The sequence below is a fragment of the Eubalaena glacialis genome, chromosome 13 (assembly GCF_028564815.1).
Source record: "Eubalaena glacialis isolate mEubGla1 chromosome 13, mEubGla1.1.hap2.+ XY, whole genome shotgun sequence".
Classification (NCBI taxonomy): Eukaryota; Metazoa; Chordata; class Mammalia; order Artiodactyla; family Balaenidae; genus Eubalaena; species Eubalaena glacialis.
Window position 1 is genome coordinate 90,470,546 of NC_083728.1, and position 20,474 is coordinate 90,491,019.

Here is a 20,474-nt window from a genome sequence, read left to right on the forward strand (position 1 = left end):
CATTTTAAAACATTTTAAAAACACCAGGAGCCAAACAATAACCGTGAGGAGCTGGATTCAGCTGGAGGCCGCACAGCAGGTGCTTTGGGCTGGGGAAGGCAAGGCTTGGGACGGGGGGTGGGGGGTGGGGGGGGCTGCAGGCAGGTTTGAGTCCTCAGTGGGCCTGAGCAGCTCCCCAGCCAGGTGCTGAGGTTCTGGGAGGGAGAAGCTGTTACTTCAGGTAGGTGTGACCCATCCGCGAGCCCAGTCAGACTATGATGCTGATGCCCTGTCTTGAGGCGCGGGGACACTAGTGAAAATATAAGAATAATGGTACCCATGGGATAGGAGCTGGGGAAGCAGCAGGGCCCAACCTCCGTGGGTGCAAGAGCTCACCGGCAGACCCCAGCTGCGGCCCCTGGGGGGCGGAGGCAGGTAGGTTTGGGGAGGGCTGCGGGCGTCCCCTGAGTCCACCAACCTCACCTTCTCACACCTCCTCGGGCGGCCATCTGTCCTTCCTGCCTCCTGGTGGGGGAACGCTTCCCTTCCCAGAGGCAGGCGCTCCCCATGGATCACTTGTAAAGCCTCCAGATCTGAGGCCCTTATTGCATTCATCCAGCTACCCTGGCCCACCGGCCCCCTCAGTCCTTGTACTGGTCCGTTCTGGGAACCCCCTCCCCCGGCCCATGTTTACCCAGCGCTGGCCCTGCACGAGCTGTAGACGTCCGGCCCACCTGCTCCAGTACTGCGGGCCCATCACCAGCAGGGATCGCCCCCCGCCCCTGCCTGGGTCTGAGGGCACGCGGGCCCTCATAGGGGTCATCGCCTCCCTCCACCGTCGTGGGGCCCGGGGAGGGTCCCGAGGCCCGGGTGGACCTGGCCGGGTCTAGCGCTCGGTAGCGCCGCCCCCTAAATCATGTTTGCATGAGGAAGCCGGGCGGGTTTTGGGAAGCGGGCAGACCTCGCGGGCATCTCTAGGGGCAGGGCGGGGCCGGGGTCCCCAGAGGTGGGGTCGGGCCCTGGGGCGGCGCGGGGCGGGCCAGGGTCCCCAAGGTCCGGGACGCAGTGCACACGAGCGCGGGGACCCAGGTCCGAGGGCGCCCTCGCACCAGGGCCGCTTCCTTTCCCCCCACGCACGCCCCCTCAGGGGCCGCGCTGGACCCCGCGTGACCGGAAGTGCCCCCCCGTGGGCACCGGCGGGGCGGAGCCCGGTGGCGGCACTTCCGGTGCCCACGCGCCGCCGCCGCGCAGCTCCGGGGCCGTCACTTTGTGTAGCGCGGGGCGCGCAGGCCCCGGCCCGGCCCCGGTGTCCGGCGGCGGCTCGGCGGCCGGCGCGCGCGGTGAGTGGGCGGCGCGGCGAGTGGGTGGCGAGGCCGGCGGGAGGCGGGCGCTGGCGGCAGGTGCCGGCGGGCCAGGCGCGGGCGTGGGGTCGGGGTCGCGCCGCCCCTCGACGCCGGCGCGGGAGGCCGCGGGGAGGCAGTGGCGCGCAGCGGGGCGGGCCGGTTCGGGTCGGGCCTGGGTCTGGGGGGGCCCGAGCGGCGCTCTGGCCTGGCCTTCCGCGGCCGCGCCCACGCTCGGCGCGGCCCGTGGACCCCCGCCCGGGCCTGCGCGAAGGAGGCGGGCCCCGACCCCCAGGGCCGGTCCGGGCGGGCAGCGCGGAGTAGGCGGGCTGGGAGGACACACACCCGCGACCCCTGGGAGGTGCCCGCCGCCGTCTCGGCCGGAGAGGCGGGGGTTGGGCCGCGGCCGCCCCCGGGGACACACCCATCCAGGAGGGGCTGTCAAGGCCCTGCCCTGGCTTCTGAGGGAGGCGGAGGCCCGATAAGCCCCCTGGAGGGATGGAGATGGCTTGGCGCCCCCGCGAGCTTGCTTAGTGACCTTGGGGGCCTTGCCTGGGTCCTCCCTCTGCAAATGGAGGCCCCGGTGGGCTGCTGTGCCGAGTCTTCTACCGCCAGTAGGCGGGTTGGGGAACTCATTTCTGGGGTTGGATGGGGTCTGGGCTGCCCCATGTGGCCGGAGAGCTGGGAGAGGGGCTGGCCTTTGGTGGAGGACCCAGTGGGCAGGGGGAAGGGGAGGTGTGCAGGATCAGGTCCCTAGCTGTGCCTGTGTGGGGAGACCCTGGTACTGGGTTTGGTTCAACAAGTGTTGGCAGGTCTGGGGAGCTGGCCAGCAAGGTGAGGGGCTGCCCTTGGGCAGCAGGGTTGGCCCTGTGGATACACCTGCACCAGGAGCAAACCCAGGAGAGCAGGGGAGCCCAAATCCGTGGACAAACAGTGAGGATCCTGGTAGTCAGAGAAGGAAGGTTTCTGGGCGGAGATGGAAGCCTGGAAGGCCTTGAGTAACAGGTGTGGTCAGTGAGGCCACCAGACCGAAGGAAGGGGCCTAGATCTACCTGCACCCACACATTTCTTCTACTTCTCTATGTAGGTTCCCTGGATATGGGACTTCAGTGGAGAGTTGCTAAAAGTTTTCTAAGTTTGCCTTTTTCTGTCTGTGTGGTCCTTCTCCCGGAGGCAGGCATCTCGTTAATCGCCCCTCCTCTCCCTGCGCTCCATTCTAAATTCTGCAGCACTATATCCTAGGGTGCAGCCCCGCCCCAGCCCCCATGGAAATAATGGTCTGGGATGACCTGAAGGGTTATCATGATCAGGTTGCTTACCTGACTCTCTGTGGCATCCTGAGCTGGATGCCAGAAGTGAGTTTCTGGTAGGCTGGCAGGCTGGAAAGAGAAGAAAGGAGAGTGTGTGGGTCTGGGGGTATGCCCAGCACACATCTGTCCTGGGGAGGCAGAAGGGGCATCTGCCACCCAAGTTACTGAGGCCCGTTTCTCAGAACCAGTCTGTTCTGGATGCTGGGTCAGGGTTTATGGGGCGTCTGGCTGTGCTAGGCCCCGTCCCATCTGCAGGGTGACTGACCACCTCCACGACTGCTGGGTCTTTCCCTCCTCTGGTCAGCAGCAGGTGCACCTCTTGGGAGAAGGGACCTCAGGTCGTAACCTCTTTAGAGGCAGAGACTCTCCAGTGGGTTCTAGTCTGAAGGACCCTCAACAGCAGTCATCCTGTTCTGGAACATGACAGTGGGGCCAGAACACTGACTTTTGAAAATCTCATGTTCATCACGTTGACCGCAGACTTCAGAGTCATTTTTTTCTTTCTTCTTCTTTTTTTTAATATTTATTTATTTATTTGGCTGCACAGGGTCTTAGTTGTGGTACATGGGACGCGGCACGTGGGATCTAGTTCACCGACCAGGGATTGAACCCAGGCCCCCTGCACTGGGAGCGTGGAGTCTTAACCACTGGACCACCAGGGAAGTCCCTAGAGTCATTTTATCAATAAATATTTGAGTGCTCACTCTGTGTCTGGCACAAGGAGATTCAGAGATGAGCAAAGGGAACTTCTGCCTTCTTGGAGTTGAGTGTGTATTTGGGGAGACAGGCAATAAGCAGACAGTTCTGTAAGTATATTAAAATGTGGGTGCTAAGAGGGCAGAGTCCAGGGAACTGTGTGTGTCTTAGGGGCCCAGGGGGCTGCCTCCAAAGGATCAGTGAAGAAAAGGGGAGGAGAGTGCCAGGGAGCGGGAATGGCATGTGCAAAGGTCCTGAGGTGGAACAAGCACAGGGCCACTTTATTCCCAAGCCTCCGGTCCTCGGACGGGGGCCTGGCCTGCAGGAGTGTGCTCTGCGAGGGGGCCAGGCAGGAGGGGCTCTGCTGAGCTTGGCATGGCATCTGGGCTCAGCCTGAATTTGCAGCCCCATTGTCCTGTGTGGCCTGACATCTCAGGCTCCTCTGGGGTTTGTGCTTTCTCCCCGGGGTTCTGGGGTCGCTGTATTTGTAGTGGGCTTGGCTTACTTTGGCCCTAGTCAGGTCTGAGAGACTGATGGGGCCATGCTGGCTGATGGACCTGTTCTTAGGTTTGCACTCAAAAAGGAGCCACAGAAACTGGCTCGTCAAAACCCATGACTCTGTTTTGTCCTGGGACTTCACTGGGGCTGGTGAGGAGTGCGCAGCTGGGAGGGAGGAGTGGCCCCAGGGCCTGTGGTATCCCATCCCTCTTGGGTCCACAGCCCCGGGCTCTGTGCTGTGTGGCAGTGTGGCTGCATCTCCCAAGTGCCTGGGCTGAGCTGTCTCCGACATCGATGTGAGAGGTGGATGCTGTGAGCCACTGGGGCTTTGATGATTCAACACTTAGGATTCTCTGATCCCCAAACGTGAAGAGGTGTCACAGGGCATTTTTTTTTCACCTTTGCTGGTCTAGCGATGAACCAAATCCCTGATCAGCCGAGCTTTTTCCAGATGCTCTGGATGGAGTGAGGGGTGAGGGGGGCACAGGGGTAATTGCCTGCTCAGGGCCTCTTCTCTGCCGCCTCCCACAGGAAGGAGCCTGACCTGCTGGCTTGGTAGAGTGGGCCCTCCCGGCAGGGTGGTCTTACCTTCCCCCGCCCGTCATACTGCGCTGGGGTTCCTGGCCCACCCGTGCTCAGACCTTGGCTCCCACACTCCCTGCCGCCGAGTTCGTGCCCAAGTTCGTGCACGTTCAGAGCTGGGCGAGCATCTCCTCCGCCCCCGTAGATCAGGTACACTGTTCCTTGTGGGCTGTGTGCACCCGTTTCAGCTAAACACAGGCTGGGCCACTCTCGGGCGTGTTGCCTGGACTTGATGCTTCCATGTTCTTGAGGATAAGAACCTGGAATTAATCCCTGGCTTACTCCAAGAAAGCATGGCAGTTCACACCAGGCCTGTCGTTGCCTGCAAGAAAGAGCTGAGGCCACGTCACGGGGGTCACGGTGAGGGGCTCTTTGGCAGCTTTTCTGTTACAGAATCTAGGTTGTGCCACATGAAATCGTGGAAAGAGCTCCAGTCGTGCCTCAGCTCCGGTGCTGTTACTGTATCGCGGGGCAAACCAACCCTACCTCCCTCAGAGGGCTGCGTGCCGGGCGGCTGGTCACCGTCGCCCGTCTTTGTTGCAGGCTGAGCTGAGGTTCCCTTCCAGAGACGATGGCAGCCCTTCACACGACTCCAGACTCCCCAGCTGCCCAGCGGGAGAGGGCGGAGGACGGGTCGGAATGTGATCCTAATCGGGAGGAAGAAGAGGAGGAAGAAAAGGGGGAAGAGGTGGAGGAGCTGGCGGACGAGGAGGTGATGGTGGTGGAGGCTGAGGAGGACGAGGCCGTGGCGGAGGTGGCAGAGGAGCTGGAGGTGGAGGGGGTGCAGGCAGGGCCGGTGCAGCAGGTGGAGGTGGAGGCGGAGGAGGACGACGTGGAGGAGGTGGTGGCAGAAGAGCGGAGTCCGGCGTCGGGGACCCAGGAGCGCCTTAGCTGTGGTGGGGATGCCCAGTCCCCAGGTCTTCAGGAAAAGGGTAAGAAAAAAAGGAGCTAGTCTTCGGGGAGGAAGTTAGGGGGGGCTTGGGTGGGCAGGCCGGGAAGAGCTCTTTGACCCGATGGGGTGCAGCTGGAGTGGCAGGGCCCAGGTTTTTTTCTTTTTTAAAACAATTTATTTCATTGATTTATTTTTATTTTTGGCTGCGTTGGGTCTTCGTTGTTGCACGCGGGCTTTCTCTAGTTGTGGCGAGCAGGGGCTGCTCTTCGTTGCGGTGCGCGGGCTTCTCATTGCAGTGGCTTCTCTTGTTGCGGAGCACGGGCTCTAGGCACGTGGGCTTCAGTAGTTGTGGCACACAGGCTCAGTAGTTGTGGCTCACGGGCTCTAGAGCGCAGGCTCAGTAGTTGTGGCGCACGGGCTTAGTTGCTCTGTAGCATGTGGGATCTTCGCGGACCAGGGCTCGAACCTGTGTCCCTGCATCGGCAGGCGGATTCTTAATCACTGCACCACCAGGGAAGCCCAGGGCCTAGGTTTTGAAAAGAGGGAGTGGCCAGGAGCTGCTGACCCTGGTAGCTGGATGGACAGACGTCGGCCAGGGCAGTGAGGCCTGATGCTAAAGGCTGGCCCCCAAGAGGTCTCTCCCCTCAGCCTTGCAGGCCTCCCGGGCTCCAGCCATGTTGAGGGATGAGGACCTGGAGCAGGACGAGGACGAGGACGAAGAAGAGGAGGAGGAGGAGGAGGAGGAGGATTCCCTGACATCTGGGTCTCAGGTGAGCTGCCCCTTTATTTGGGGCTCAGTTAACCAGGCTGGGTTTCCCCAGGGGGATTGGCACCCGCTGTCCTGGAGACCCCTGTTGGCAGGGCAGTGGCACTGTGGTCCTCAGGCCGAGCCCAGGCTATGGGCCAGGACGGGGCTGCAGGAAGCAGCTGGGAGTCTCCAGCCCCAAACCCGTGGGATATGGTTCCACTCTCCTGGGGCCCGACCCTTCCCAGGCCATTGGAATGTCCTGATCATGTTGCCCACCACCAGCTCACCTGCAGCCTGCACAGTTCCGTCAGCCCTGGCTCTCCCCCAGGGTCACGCTGTGCCCTTACCTGGAGCGCCTGTCACCTGTCCAGGCTCTGGTTTCCTGTTGAGCCCAGTTAGATTGGGTGCCAGTGCCCACACTCAGTTTAGTTGGTGCCGCTTGTCCAGCAAGGCATGGGCCCTCACACCACTGACGTGTCCACTGGCTTGAGGCAGACAGTGGAGTAGGAGGGGGCGAGGTGCCCATGCAGCACATACGTGGGGTCTTGGGCTTCATTGTCTGTGGACTTCGGCGTGAGTCCGGGCTCTGCCCCGTCTGAGCTGAGCGCTCTCCCTCTCTGAGCCTGGGCCCCTAATCTCTGGATGGGAATGGGGTCCTTGCCTCCCGGGGCTGTGACAGGCCTGCAGGACCCTCGTTCCGTCAGGTGTTTGTAGACTTGCAGCTGCTGGGCTGTGTCCCCGTGAGCTCCACATTGCAGGGTCAGCTCAGCGCCCGTTGAAGTGAGCTCCTGTCTTCTCCTCGTGGGACGCCCCTGCCTCTTGCCGGGGCAGTGTAGGGCAGCGGCCAGGATTCTTTGTTTTCCAGGGGCTGGTGACCTTTGAAGACGTGGCTGTGTACTTCTCCCTGGAGGAGTGGGAAAGGCTGGATGCGGACCAGCGGGAGCTCTACAAGGAAGTCATGCAGGAAAACTATGGGATCCTGGTGTCCTTGGGTGAGCAGAGCCTTTTGTCCCCAAGAGGCATCCTGGCGCTATGGCTGCCAGGGGCTTAGCTGTCTGAGAGGGTGGTTTCTGGAGCCCCAGGGTCTTGGAGAAGGAGGTGTTGGAGCCAGCCCGCCTCCCAGGGAAGCCCTAGGGACCAGCCTGGCTTCTGGGCCGGGGCGTGTCTTGGGGGGGGGCCCACTATGGCCCAGCAGCGCCATGACTCAGGTGGACATGTTCTGGGGAGCTGCAGTGCCGCTCTGGTCACTGTGCTGTACACTCCTCAGAGGCCTCAAGGGGTGAGGAGTCAGGTGACGGAGGAGAAGGGCGGGCACCCTGCAGATGGCAGTGTGTGGAGGGGGCTGGACAGGGGAGCTGGGGATGAGGGCAGGGCTCCAGAGAGAAGGGAGTGTGGGACTTCCCAGCGGAGGCAGGGAGCTGGGAAGGCTGGTCCTGGAAGAGCCGGAGAGAGGAGCCAGTGGTGGCGGTGCTGTGTGGGTGAGGGTGGGGCCTGCAGGCGCAGCCCTGCAGCTGCTGCCTGTTTTTTCCGGGGCAGGATACCCAATCCCCAAGCCGGATCTGATCTTCCGGCTGGAGCAAGGAGAGGAGCCTTGGGTCCCGGATAGCCCCCGTCCCGAGGAGGGAGACATCGTCACCGGTGTCTACACAGGTGAGCGTGACACGGAGTCTTGCGGGTTTCACCAGACTTCGGCCTGTGCTTTCGCTCTCCACTGCGGCCCCGGTACTGCTGATCTGCACTCTTAGGGGGCCTCTGTGGGGACACAGTGGCACTGGGGCTCACCTCTACCTTTGTGGGTTGGCTCCTCTTGGTTCTGGTCTGCAGAGGCCCAAAGGCTGGGGAGTCTTTAGAGAACCTAGAGGTTCCTGTTACGAATCTTTAACAATGATGCCCTGTCCCTGCCTTGAGCCTCTGATTGTTTTTGTGTGTGTGAGGGTCAGTTGTCAAGTTACCAGCTCAGAGGGGCCAGGTGAGGAGCAGACCGTTGCCCTGCAGTGCTGGAGCTGGCCTTCCGGCTCCCAGGATTGAACGGCTTTCCCGCCCATTTGGCCATCTCCTCTCCCTAGGAGGCCCAGGGTCGGGGCCTGGGCTGGCAGCCCTGGACCTTCCAGAGAGGAGATTCTGGAGAGAGACATACAGGAAGCGTTCAGGGTGTGGGATTTCTCTGAGACCTCGGACATGGCGCTGGCCCTGTTCCTTCAACTTTCTGGGCCTCATTTTTATTCATCTGGAGAATAAAGAGTTTGAACAAAACCCACAGTTTCCCACCCGAGGCCGTCGGACCACTGGTTCTGTGGAGGTGCTCCGTGGAGGTCTGTGAGCTGTTCCCTGTGTGTCAGAGGTTCAGTGGAGGCCCTTGCACGGTGTGTGTGTTTGGCTTTGGTCTCGGGTGATGCCAGCCTAGTGTGGGGCTCTGAATGTCTCATGCCACTCACGTGCTTGGATAGACTGGGAGCAGCTTGTAGAGGTTTTAAAATAAAATACAGAAAAACATAGACAGTGCTGTGTCTACACGTGTACTTTTCAGAGTATTTCCCTGTATACTTTCTATCCTCGTAACAGCTCTTTGAAGTAGCAGGGGAGGGATTATTGGTCTCACTTTACAGTCAAGGAAATTGACTTTTAAAGTAGTGATTAAGTCACTTGCCCACAGTGGGTTCAGGCCTCGGGCCTTACTTTCCACTGTGTTTCGGGGTGGCCTTCCTGCCCTAAGTCTCCACATTCTCTGGGACCCTCTTGGAATGTCTCCTGGCCTTCAGAGTCAGGAGGGCTCTGGCTGGCAAAAAATGTTGCTGCTGCCTCCAGGCTGAGACTGGGATGTAGGTGATGTTTCTCGGAGGGTCTACTGGGAGGTGTGCCCTGTTTCTGGGCACAGATCTGAAAAGCCACCTGGAGAGGAAGGGGCTGTTGGCCTCCACTGGCCAGTCTCTCCACACGTGGTCTGGATGTGCCCCTGTTCTCCATGCTTCTTGGAGGGTCCTGGGGTGGATCCTTTTGCAGGCTCGAGCCTGGGTGGTCCCCACAATGTGCTCTGTGAACCTAGCTGGGGTTTGGCAGCTCGCTGAAGGGGGCAGGCTCGCTGGGCCAGTGCCTCCGCCTTCCCCTGTGGAGCCGAGGTGGGTGCAGGATGCGGGCACAGGCTTCCACGTGTCACCTGTCTCCCGGGAGGGGCTGTGGCAGCGAAGGCTGGGGTCAGCTCGGGCAGAGCGAATCTATCTGAGGTCTCCCTTCTTAACTATCACTGTAGCCTGTCTGCCAAGTGCCTTCCTCCCCTTTTCTCCCCGCGCTCATTTCTGTGCAGCTGAGCCAGTTGAGAATTGAGAATTGCTGGGTCTGGGCAGGACAGCCGGTGTTCCAAGCCTGGCATTCTGTATTTCTAGATCATAGTCTTGCAAAACACAAGCATATTCATCTCTTGTGCTTCTTAACAAGTTGGGCCACACATAAGGTTTGTACTCTGGCCAAACGCGCGCACTCAGGTGGCCAAACGCGCGCACTCAGGTGCCCCAGCGCCTCTGAGTGCTGAATTAAAGCCTCCTTGCTCTGGCTCCCCTCGACCACCACCTCCCGCTCCCTGGTCCTCACCCATTACCTGCCACCTCTCTCCTCACCCGGCTGAGATAGTAGGCTCCCCCATTCCTTGCAAATGCCCAGTGTGGTCACCTGGCAGATCCCTGCCCGTGGCTGAACCCTATTTCCTGCGGCTGAGGATGCCCTCGCCACCTTGGCCGGGTGCTCTGGCCTTATTTCCTTGTCACATTAGCTTTTCTGCTCTGCAGGAGGGACGCCACATGCCCCTGGTCTCTCTGCTGCCTCTGGCTGCTTCCCCACCTGCCACTGCATGTCTGCAAGCCCCAGGACAGCCCTGTGCCCTCTCCTCTCCTCTCTCCGGGTGACCCCGCTGGGCCAGGGCCTGAAGTGCTCTTTGTGCTCACCTGCCCATTCTCAGCCTCTCTCTCCAGCTCTGACCTTGTCCGTTCCGCCGTCTGCTTGATGTCTCCACTTGGGTGTCTGAGGGCATCTCAGAGTGAGCTAACCCTGAAGTGGCACCATGTCTCCCACCCTGGGCCCCTCCTGCAGCGTCCCTGGCACGTGGTGGGCCTAGCTGGGGCCCGAGTGGTCCTTGTCCCTCTGCCTTCCTCACCCCAGCCCTGGCCCAGGCATGAGGTTGTCAGGCATGTGGCCACAGGCGTCCCTGAGCTGCTGGCTGCCCCCCACCCCTAGACTTCCCCGGGCACTTGGCACAGTATCTGGGATCCTCTGCGGCCTGGGGGCCTGCACCCCTCACACACCCATAGCTCTTCAGGCTCAACTCCGACAGCCTTTCTCTTCAGGCTCTCACCTGCCTCGGGGCTTTGTACCTGCTGTTTTCTCTGCCTGGAGTGACCTTCGTGTGGCTGGCTCAGTGTGTAGGTCCCACTTGAGTCGTGTGTGTTCTCTGACCACCTTGATGTCGGGAACCCCCCATGTCACTGCAGGACGTTCCCTGCGTCCGCAGCCCTCAGCGAGGTCTGGAGTGGTCCTGCCCAGGTGCCTGCTTCCTCGTTTCCTCCAGCAGACTCTGTAAGAGCGCACTGTGTTCTGTTCACACCTGTGCCGTCTCCACAGTGCTCCACTGATGACCCCCGTCCTTGACTGCTGTTCCTGCCCCTCGTGTGAAAGTGAAAGATAGAAAAGAAATACAACAGGCAGGATTGAACCGGCTTAAACGTTACACAGGAAAGGAGAGAGAGAAAGTTGAAAAGCAATCAGGTGAAAGCACACCAAAATGAGAGAATCTGATGGTTGGTGAGCACAATCAGCGGTTTTGGAGAGGAGCTCAGGGGAGGACCCCCTCCTGGAAGATGTGTCAGCCTGAGGACCCTGCAGCGGGGAGGATAGATCCATCGCAGAAACCCAGCCCTGCCGGGAGCCACCGCCTCCCGGGTGACCGAATTCCTGCTCAGAGGGAAGGAGGGGCTACTGATGGCAGCCGGACGGGGAGGAAGGAGCCCGCCTGCAGCTTTGGCCACCCCCTTGTCCATGTCCTGCCTTTGTCCCTGGGGGCGGGGCTCTCCCCGAGCCCACCCTGAGTCTCGGTCTGGCCAGAGGGTCAGGAGCAGGTGCTGACTTCACACACACGACTGCCTTCCGGGCCCTGTGCTGTGGCTGGGTTCCTCGGGGAGGGGTTAGAGCAGACCTGCAGCTGACTCACCGTGGGGCCAGGCCTGGGGACAGGTCTCGGGGACAGGACAGGACAGGGGCAGAGGGTGCTCGGGGTGGGAGTCATAGAAACCCTCGGCTTGGTTCTCGGGGCAGAGCGAGTGTCGGCCACCTCCCAGCAGCACAGGGAGCAGGTGCGCCAGGCAGGTGGCCGCAGGGCCGCCTCCTCCCCCAGGCCGTTTGTTCGTGACTTACCGGGGGCGCCTTGGGGGTCTGCTCCAAGGCCACTGGTCGGCCCCCGTGAGTGTCAGGCTCAGAGCGCGGGCCCTGGCCTAGCTAATCCTCACCCAGTGTCAGAGTCCTTAGGAGCGGATGTCTCAGGGAGATGAAATGCCAGCTTCCCCTCCCCAGGGTCCACTTGTCCACTCTCCCCCTGTGGGTTCTGGAAGAGGCAGCTATGTTTGACCTTCTGGGCCACTGTTGGGAAAGGCCCCCCCCCCCCCCCGCCTTGTCAGAGCATCTCTGCCTCGGCCCCGGTCTCACGAGTAGACCTGACGGGTCCTCACTTGGATCCAAAATAGGCTTGCATCCGGGGCGCTAGCAAACCCCCTGGGAACCCTGTCCCCACTGCAGCCGGGGGTAACCCCGACAATGGACACCCCCACCCGGGGGCCCAGACCTCCAGATCCTGGGCCACTTTGGCGGCAGAAGGTGAGAACAGAGCCTGGCCTGAAGGCAGGCTGCTGTCCCCCTGAGTCCCCTCTGGTGGCCCTGCTGCTTCCCAGAGATCTTGTCTCGGGGTGCAGCCAGCTCTGACTGCCAGGGACCTGGATGCCCTTATTGTCCTTTACTCGGTGTCAGTGGTGGCCTCTACCAGCTTGCCTTATGTTTAATATTTTCTCATTTTTGGACAAGTGGCCATGCCAGCTCCAGAGCCAGTGATGAGGTCAGGTCCCCTCCTAGGATCAGCCCCCTCTGCAGAGCTCAGCATTGTTTGATGTTTGGGGTGGGGGCAGGGCAAAGGATCACCTCCCCAAGTGGGGGGCTTTGCCACTCTCAGACCCCAAGGAAGAGGTGTTGTGGATGAGTCGTTGGGACCTAGCCTGTCCCCCGCTCTGAGTAGCTGAGGCTGCCAGCTGGCAGGCCCTCATTGGCCTGGATGTCCACTTCAATCCAGCAAGTGCCACTGACCCTTGGCTGGGTCCTGGGGTACATTCATCCCACGAAGACATTGCACTTGTTCCCCAGCTTGAATCCCCCTGCCTTAGGGACTCTCCGATTAAAACTACTCCGGACACTCACCAGAGTCTTAGGGAAAAGCCTTTTTGAGACTCACTGGAAGAATTTCCAGCTAATCTGACCATGGGCCCAAACTGCCTGTCCCTCCACCAGCTCCCCTTAGGGGTGCTCCAGCCTTCACAGTGAGGAGCTGGGCCTTTTCCGTGCTGTTCAGCCACTTCTCATCCCTCACTCACCGTGGGTGGCAGTTGGAGATGAACTCAGCTTAGTAACAGGAAACCACTGTCCTTTATTTAAAGCTTATTTTTACTATAATAGTATATTATTACTAACTACAGAAAACTTAGAAAGTATTGCAAAGCATGAAAAAATAACCCATTTTTGTATCCTTTCATACACATGTTTTCTTCAGAGCAGAAATCATGTCCGTGCAGTTCTGTGTCTGGCTTTATGTCACTCAGCACTGTGCTGTGTTTTCCCATGTGATTTATCACCATATGTTTGGGATGCCATATAGAACACAGGACCAGGGCCGAGTCAGGATGGGCATCCCTCCTGGGCCCCGACCTTTCCTCGGGGACAGGACTCAGTGATGAAGGCCACCCAGTCAGGTGATGGCTGACACCAGCCACAGCCTTGGCAGGGGACCCGGGAGTGGTGGGAAAGGGGATTCCTACCTCTGTGTGGGAGCTTGAACCTTCCAGGTACTGGGATTGTGAGGTGGACTACACTGTATGTGGCCACGGTAGACACACACGGGGCAAGGTGTACCAGAGGAAGTTGGCACGCAGGTTCTCTGGAACACCTGCGCTGCCATGGACCAGGCCTTTTTCTTTCTGTTTGTTGTGTGACTTAGTGCCTGCTTTGTAAATATCAGATTGGCCAAAAAGTTCGTTCGGGTTTGTCCATAACATCCTATGGAAAAACACGAATGAACTTTTTGGCCAGCCCAATACTAGTTCCCTCCTGGGTGTATCATGATGGCAGGCACATCACTCTTGTTTTATAAACCGAATCCCTATCCTTACTCTGCACTGAAGGGAGAGGTCAGGGCGCTGCTTGGTGGAGGAGGGATGGAACTGCAGGACCCCAAGGCGGGTCCTTGGCCTTCTGTGATGGGAAGATGTTTGCAGCTCACCCAGTCTTAGTCAGTTAGGGACCGTTTCCCAAGTGCACAACCGCTCAGAAAGCCAAGCTTCAGAGAGGCTTAGCGGGAAGGCTGGGCTGTGCCTGCACAGTTGCTGGAGCCCTTTAGGGTGAGTGCAGAGAGCTGGGGCCTACAAGCCCCTCTAGGTCTCCTTGGCCCAGGGCAGCCTTTCCTGGCTGTGCTCTGGGGGTGGGAGGGAGAGCCCTGGATGCTGGCCAGCCTGAGACTGGTGGAGAGATCCAGAGGAGGGATGCCAAGCAAAGCTTAGGTGTTACAAAGGCAGGTCCTCAGTGGCCGTGCTGGTGCTGGAGTCTTGGCTGCCTTGGGCCAAGCAGGCTGAGGGGGTGTGGAGTTCTCCAGGAGACAAGGGGCTTTGGGGAAAACAGACCTGGCGTCTCCGTCTATTTTTCTGGGCCCTGGATCCCTGTTTTGGGCTTGACCCCTGGTCTCACAGGAACCCACAGGCAAGATCACCCACTTCGTAGGTGTCCCTATTCTCAGCAGGGTGGCAAGCCCTGAAGGGAGTTGGAAGTCTGGAAAAGGGATTAGTTGAGGCCATTTGAGGAGAGTCCACGAGGCGAGGGAACCCCAGCCTTCCTAGGAGGGACACCCGCGTGTGCATTTCTCCTGTCTGCACAGTTCCTCCTAACTCAGGGAGGAGGCGGGCACCACCTCTCACTCCCGTGGAACAGTGGCGCCCTGACCCCGGGCTCCGTGCTCCGAGAGCCTGCGGTCCCGCAGAAATCGCTCCTTATAGGAGCGGGAGTCTGTAAGCAGCGTCTGTCACGGCCTCTTCTCACCTCTCTCTCTTGGCCTTCCCTTGTCGCCTTCAGGGGCCTGGTTCTGGACCGACGACATAGAGGACCACGAGGAGGACGACGACGAGGACTTCCTGGCAGAGGTGGCCGAGGAGGAGAACGAGCCCCCAGGGCTGTGGTCCGCGGCCTACGGCGTGGGGGACGTGCCTGGGACCTGGGGCCCCGACGACTCGGATTCGGCGCAGACTCCAGAGGGGTGGGGTCTTGACCCCGGCGGCCTCGGGGTCCTGGCCGAGGGGTCCGAGACGAAGCCCTTTCTGCAGGGCCGGGAGCCAGGGGCGAGCCTGCTGGCGCCCTGGGCGTTCCCGGCCGCGGTGGCCGCTCCAGCCGGGCGGCCGGAGACGACGTGTGACGTGTGCGGTAAAGTGTTCCCGCACCGGTCCCGGCTGGCCAAGCACCAGCGCTACCACGCGGCCGTCAAGCCCTTTGGCTGCGATGAGTGCGGCAAGGGCTTCGTGTACCGCTCGCACCTGGCCATCCATCAGCGCACCCACACCGGCGAGAAGCCCTTCCCGTGTCCGGACTGCGGCAAGCGCTTCGTGTACAAGTCGCACCTGGTCACGCACCGGCGCATCCACACGGGCGAGCGGCCCTACCGCTGCGCCTTCTGCGGCGCGGGCTTCGGGCGCCGCTCCTACCTGGTCACGCACCAGCGCACGCACACCGGCGAGCGGCCCTACCCCTGCCCGCACTGCGGCCGCAGCTTCAGCCAGAGCTCGGCGCTGGCGCGGCACCAGGCCGTGCACACGGCCGACCGGCCTCACTGCTGCCCGGACTGTGGCCAGGCCTTCCGCCTCCGCGCCGACTTCCAGCGCCATCGACGGGGCGGCGGCTGCGCGGAGCCTGGCGGCGACGGCCCTCAGCACGAGCCCTGTGAGACGGTGCCCTCGGCGGGGCCCGAGGAGGCGGAAGCCGGGCCCGAGGGGCCTGAGGTCGACGAAGCAGATGGAGAGGCCGAGGGAGAGGCCGAGGCGAGAGAGGCGGCGATGGAGGCGCCCACCCCTGGGAGAAAGGACGACCCCGAGCCGGACAGGCGGTTTCTGGGGCTGGGCAACGGCCTGGGGGAGGGCGAAGGCCCTTCCTCGCACCCGCTCGGCTTCCACTTTCCCATGCACCCCAAGTCTTGGCTCCACCCGGATGGCTTTCCGATCCTGGGCCTCCCGGACTTCGCGGAGCGGCTGTCGACCGACGGGCGCCCCCTGCCCGGACCCCTGGGGGGCCGGCTCTCCCTGGTCGAGGGCGGGGGCCTGGCCTGCGACCCTTTCGGCGGCGGTCCTGGGCCTGGGGGCGGCGGCGGCCTGCGTGCGTTCGGGCCTGCAGTCGGAGGGCTGCTGGCGGAGCCTGCGCCTGCCGCGCTGGCCGAGGAGGAGAGCCCGTGGATATGTTCCGACTGCGGCAAGACGTTCGGGCGCCGCGCGGCGCTGGCCAAGCACCAGCGCTACCACGCGGGCGAGCGGCCGCACCGCTGCGCCGACTGCGGCAAGAGCTTCGTGTACGGCTCGCACCTGGCGCGCCACCGCCGCACGCACACGGGCGAGCGGCCCTTCCCGTGCCCTGAGTGCGGTGCGCGCTTCGCCCGCGGCTCGCACCTGGCGGCGCACGTGCGTGGCCACACGGGCGAGAAGCCCTTTGTGTGCGGTGTGTGCGGCGCGGGCTTCAGCCGGCGCGCGCACCTGACGGCGCACGGGCGCGCGCACACGGGCGAGCGGCCCTACGCGTGCGGCGAGTGCGGCCGCCGCTTCGGGCAGAGCGCGGCGCTGACGCGACACCAGTGGGCGCACGCCGAGGAGAAGCCGCACCGTTGCCCCGACTGCGGCAAGGGCTTCGGCCACAGCTCGGACTTCAAGCGGCACCGGCGCACGCACACGGGCGAGAAGCCCTTCCGCTGTACCGACTGCGGCCGCGGCTTCGCGCAGCGCTCCAACCTGGCCAAGCACCGGCGCGGCCACACGGGCGAACGGCCCTTCCCGTGCCCTGAGTGCGGCAAGCGCTTTTCGCAGCGCTCGGTGCTCGTGACGCACCAGCGCACGCACACGGGCGAGCGGCCCTACGCCTGCGCCAACTGCGGCCGCCGCTTCTCGCAGAGCTCGCACCTGCTCACCCACATGAAGACGCACCGCGGCGCGGCGGGCTCGCCCGGCCAGACGCCCACCGCCCCCGCGCCCAAGGCCGAGGCACCTGCTAAGGGGCCGCCGAGCGCGGGCGCGGGGACCGGGCCCGGGGAGCGCGGCAGCACCCTGCTGGAGTTCGCAGGCGGAACGAGCTTCGGCTCCGAGCCGACGGCCGCGTTCGCGGGGCCCTCGGGCGCCTACGAGGAGAGCATCATGTGAAGGCCCCAGGCCGACGGAGGCGCAGCCCGCTAGGCCACCGGCCCCTTGCGGCTCGAGCGCCGGCCGCTGCGCGCCGGCCCCTTGCTCTTCTGCCCTCAGGGGGCTGAGGGTCCCAGTCCTGGTGCGGTGCCTTCCCCTCAGCCCCGGTGCACCGCTCCCCGGCCTCGGGCTTCCCTCCTGCCCGGCCCTAGAGAACCGGCCGCCGAGCTCGGATGGCCGTACGGGGGGCGCAGGGGGAGAGGAGAGCTGCGCGCGGAGCAGATGGGGACAGGGGGCGGCAACCCCGACAAGAGACTGCGACATCACTGGATCGATGCGGTGAGGCCAAGCGGTAGGGATGGCAGGCGAAGTGTTATTTATTTTACTCGGATTCCGATATGGGTGGCCCGGGGGACAGGTGGCTTGTGAGTTAGTAACTGGGTTTTACAGCGAGGGAGGGGAAGCCCTTGCATCAAGGGAGGGTGGGGTGGTCGAGGGCAGAGCATATGGCTACTCCAGTGGGTTTGGCTGATGACTTCTTCCAGTTCCTCAGCGGGAGACTTCAGGGACCTTCTGGTCATTCGAGTATGTCCAGAAAGTTTTGAGGACTGTGCGCGTGGCGAGGGGAAGCCTCGTGGGTTTTCAAAGGACGTTGTGTCTCCCTAATCCGGGGTGGGGGGTGAAGTGGAGATGCACCTGGGAAAGCTTTTGTTCTGTCGACTGTGGATATTTACTTCCATGGCTTGTATGGCCCGAAGAATCTGGGAGGAAGAGAAAAAGCCGGAAATCACATTGTGGCCCCAGGCAGACGGGTTGCAGGTGTTTGCAGGGTCCCCAGGGAGTTTGAAGCCTTATTCCCCAGAGTCGCTCGCTGTCTTCACCCCGCTTGAGCACCGAGAGCAGCCCGGCCGTGTGGGTTTTAGTTTCAGCCTCCCCTCTGAGTCCTTGGGTACTCTCGCCTGGGACCACTGGAGGCGGCATACTCGGAGATCCTCGGGGAGCCCAGCAGCCAGGGGCCCCAGCCTTTGGCTCCCTGGCTGCCACCTTTCCCTGAGTGGGTGGACACATGGGGCCCTGCTCTTGTGAGTCCGCCGCTCATTTAGATTTAATAGACAAGTGTAAAGTGACAGAGGTTGGTAGTAGGATTGTTTCTTACCTCCCAGGATTAGAGCCTTATGACCTCCTCGGGTCCGTTTAACTCTGCTTCTGTCATTATTCTACACTAGAAGCAAGTGGTGTTTCTGGTTAGGTTCCCATCTCACAGAGTGGGCAGTGAGTGGAGGCACCGTGGGCCGGGCTGTCAGCCCGGCAGTGGTACACCTCTGGGGGTTCGGACATGAGCCCGGGGCTCAGTGACTGACCAAGTGTCCAGCTATGCAAGGCCCGCAACTGGCCAGCGCCGCTCCTTCCAGGCTGGGCTCTTTCGAGCCACCGGGTCACCTGCAAGGCATCCGCCCCCTTTAATGCTTTCTGGGCCAGTGTGAATGGGGCCAGAAAACTGAAATTTTGAAGCAGCCGCATTCCCTTTTAGACCTAGTTCCTTCTGTTTTAGCGTAGACATGGCCCTGGGGCCTGAGAGCCAGCAGCGGGCGGGAAGGGGGCCTGGACGGTGGTGGTAAGAATGGGCCTGGCTGGGTGAGGGCGGGGGTGGGCGGGGTGCTGAGGAGGACAGGGGTTCCCACAGAGGCGCCGGCGGTGCTGGGCGGTGCCGCCTGTTCCTGGGCTCTCTCTCCCTGCTGTGAGAAGGAGCCTCAGGAAGGGCCCAGGGCAAGGTGCGCCAGCCCCGTGGGACCGAGGGCCGGTCCGCGCCCGTCCCGCCTGGCACAGCCCTGAGTACCCACCTTTGGTGCCCCTCCTGGGCCCAAGCCGCCCGCAGCTGTCAGCAGGAGGACCTAGCTTTAATAAAGAGTGGACAAATGAGCTTTGTGATTGGATTCCGTGTTGTTGCCACTCCTTAGGGCCCTCAGGGGGGCCCTGCAAGGCGTCAGGCCCACCTTGTTCCTGCAAACGCTCTTTAGAAGTTTCTCTTCTTAGAAACTAGAATTGGCCTGTGAGGAGTCAGCCCAAGAGAGCTTTGGCCCCTGCCACCTGTGTCCACTGTGTCTTCCCGGGAGTCTCCAGTGGGCCTGCACACTGCCACCTGCTTCTTGTAATATGCACACCTATATCGGGACATTGACGTGTGGAGGATTGTTTTAGCCAGGTCCCCTTCCTGGTGGTCCAGACCCCTGTTCTGAGGCCCCAAAGCCACATGGGTTTATCCAGGCTCACCTGCTCTGTGCCAGGGCAGAGCACACACCGCCCCCCCCCACCCCCCGGGGCCCCAGACACCTTCCTTTGAACTGATTTATTGACTTCTCACCACATGGTGTCCCCACGACCAGACCTGACCCTCCCATCCTTTCCCCACAGATTTGAAAAATACGAAGTATGAAATAAATTTTCTTTTCAAGTGTGGTTTGGAGGCATCAGAACAGAAGCTGGTATTTCAGTGGCAGATGGGCATTAAGACCTAGTTTAAAATGGATGGCCTTGAGAATCTTAAAGTCTATTCAGAAAACTTAAGTTATTCCCTGAGGGGAAATAAGGCAATTCTGATGGTCATAGAAAAAAAGTAGACAGCCTCCCTGGTTTTGAGAGGATTTCCAAATTTCTGGAGTCCTGATTCATTCCACAGATGTCAATCTAGCATCTCCCATCATTGCCAAGGAGGAAAAGAAGCCCCCAGTGCCCCGTGAGATGTGACCCATGAAAGCTGGCGCTTTGAGAGTCACAAGGTCCTGAACGCCCTCTGGTCTCCACTTAACCTTTATTGCTTGAATTTCCCCATCCTCCTCCCTTTCTCCTGACCCTTTCACGTAATCTCTTCAAACACTTCCTTCTAACTTTTTTTCTTTTCCTAATTGGCTACACATGGAATAAAATATTTTGAAATTTTTGGTTATATTTATTAAATAAAGCTTTATGATCCTTGTTCATTATTTAATTTTTTCCTGATTATAAAATTCACGCTAGTTGTAAAAATTCCAACAGTGCAAAAATGTGTTAAGTACACACTTTTCATTTCCTAAAGAGTCACACTACATCCAGCCATCGGGTACCACGGTTGCTTCAGGAGGTGTGGGAGCACATTTCTTCTATGTACGTGGAAATGTTTTAAAACTAGGGACATGCTTTACATGCTCTCTTACAACTTGCTTTTTTCATTTAACCATGTGACATTCTTTCTTACCTGACAGAGCTACCTCACTCATTTTAACTGCTCCATCGTATTTTCATTTTGTGACTATACTGTCATCTATGTAACTTCTCCATAAATGGCTATTCGGTTGTTTCCAGCTTCTCACTGTTGCAAACAGTGCTTCAACATAGATTCTTGTACGTGTATCTGTGCAGTTATGTAGATTTTTAATGTACCTGTTTATATGAGGTAAAGTCCTAGAAGTGCTGTTGCTGGGTCAAAGGGCATGCATATTTAAATTGGGGGATATAGCTAAATTGCCACCGAGTACGGCTAACTCCAGCCCGGCACTGTATACTCCCAGCGCAGTGAGAGAGTGCTAGTGGGGTCCGTGGCCACCTCAACACGGAGCATCAGCATTCAGTTTAGTCTCGGTTCTTCATTTTACAGAGAGATGAATGGCTTGCATCTCTCTATTTCTTTTTTCTTTCTTTCTTTCTTTTTTTTTTTTTTGGTCACCCGGCACATGCAGCATGCAGATCCCAGTTCCCTGACCAGGGATCTAACCCGTGCCCTTGCAGTGGAAGCTCGGA

At 60.5% G+C, this 20,474-nt stretch overlaps 1 protein-coding gene across 2 annotated transcripts; it reads left to right on the plus strand.

Annotated features, from left to right (window-relative positions):
• Positions 1–1,237: 1,237 nt before the first annotated feature.
• ZNF316 (zinc finger protein 316) lies at positions 1,238–18,331 on the plus strand. Of its 2 annotated transcripts, none has more exons than XM_061209458.1 (6): positions 1,238–1,319; positions 4,949–5,337; positions 5,946–6,067; positions 6,911–7,037; positions 7,582–7,695; positions 14,407–18,331. In XM_061209458.1, the coding sequence occupies exons 2-6, from the start codon at positions 4,977–4,979 to the stop codon at positions 16,719–16,721; spliced, it is 3,039 nt and encodes a 1,012-aa protein (XP_061065441.1). In that variant the 5' UTR covers positions 1,238–1,319; positions 4,949–4,976; the 3' UTR covers positions 16,722–18,331. The 2 variants fall into 2 exon arrangements, with proteins under 2 accessions (XP_061065441.1, XP_061065442.1); XM_061209459.1 differs by lacking the exon at positions 1,238–1,319 and adding an exon at positions 4,264–4,555.
• The last annotated feature ends 2,143 nt before the right edge of the window (positions 18,332–20,474 follow it).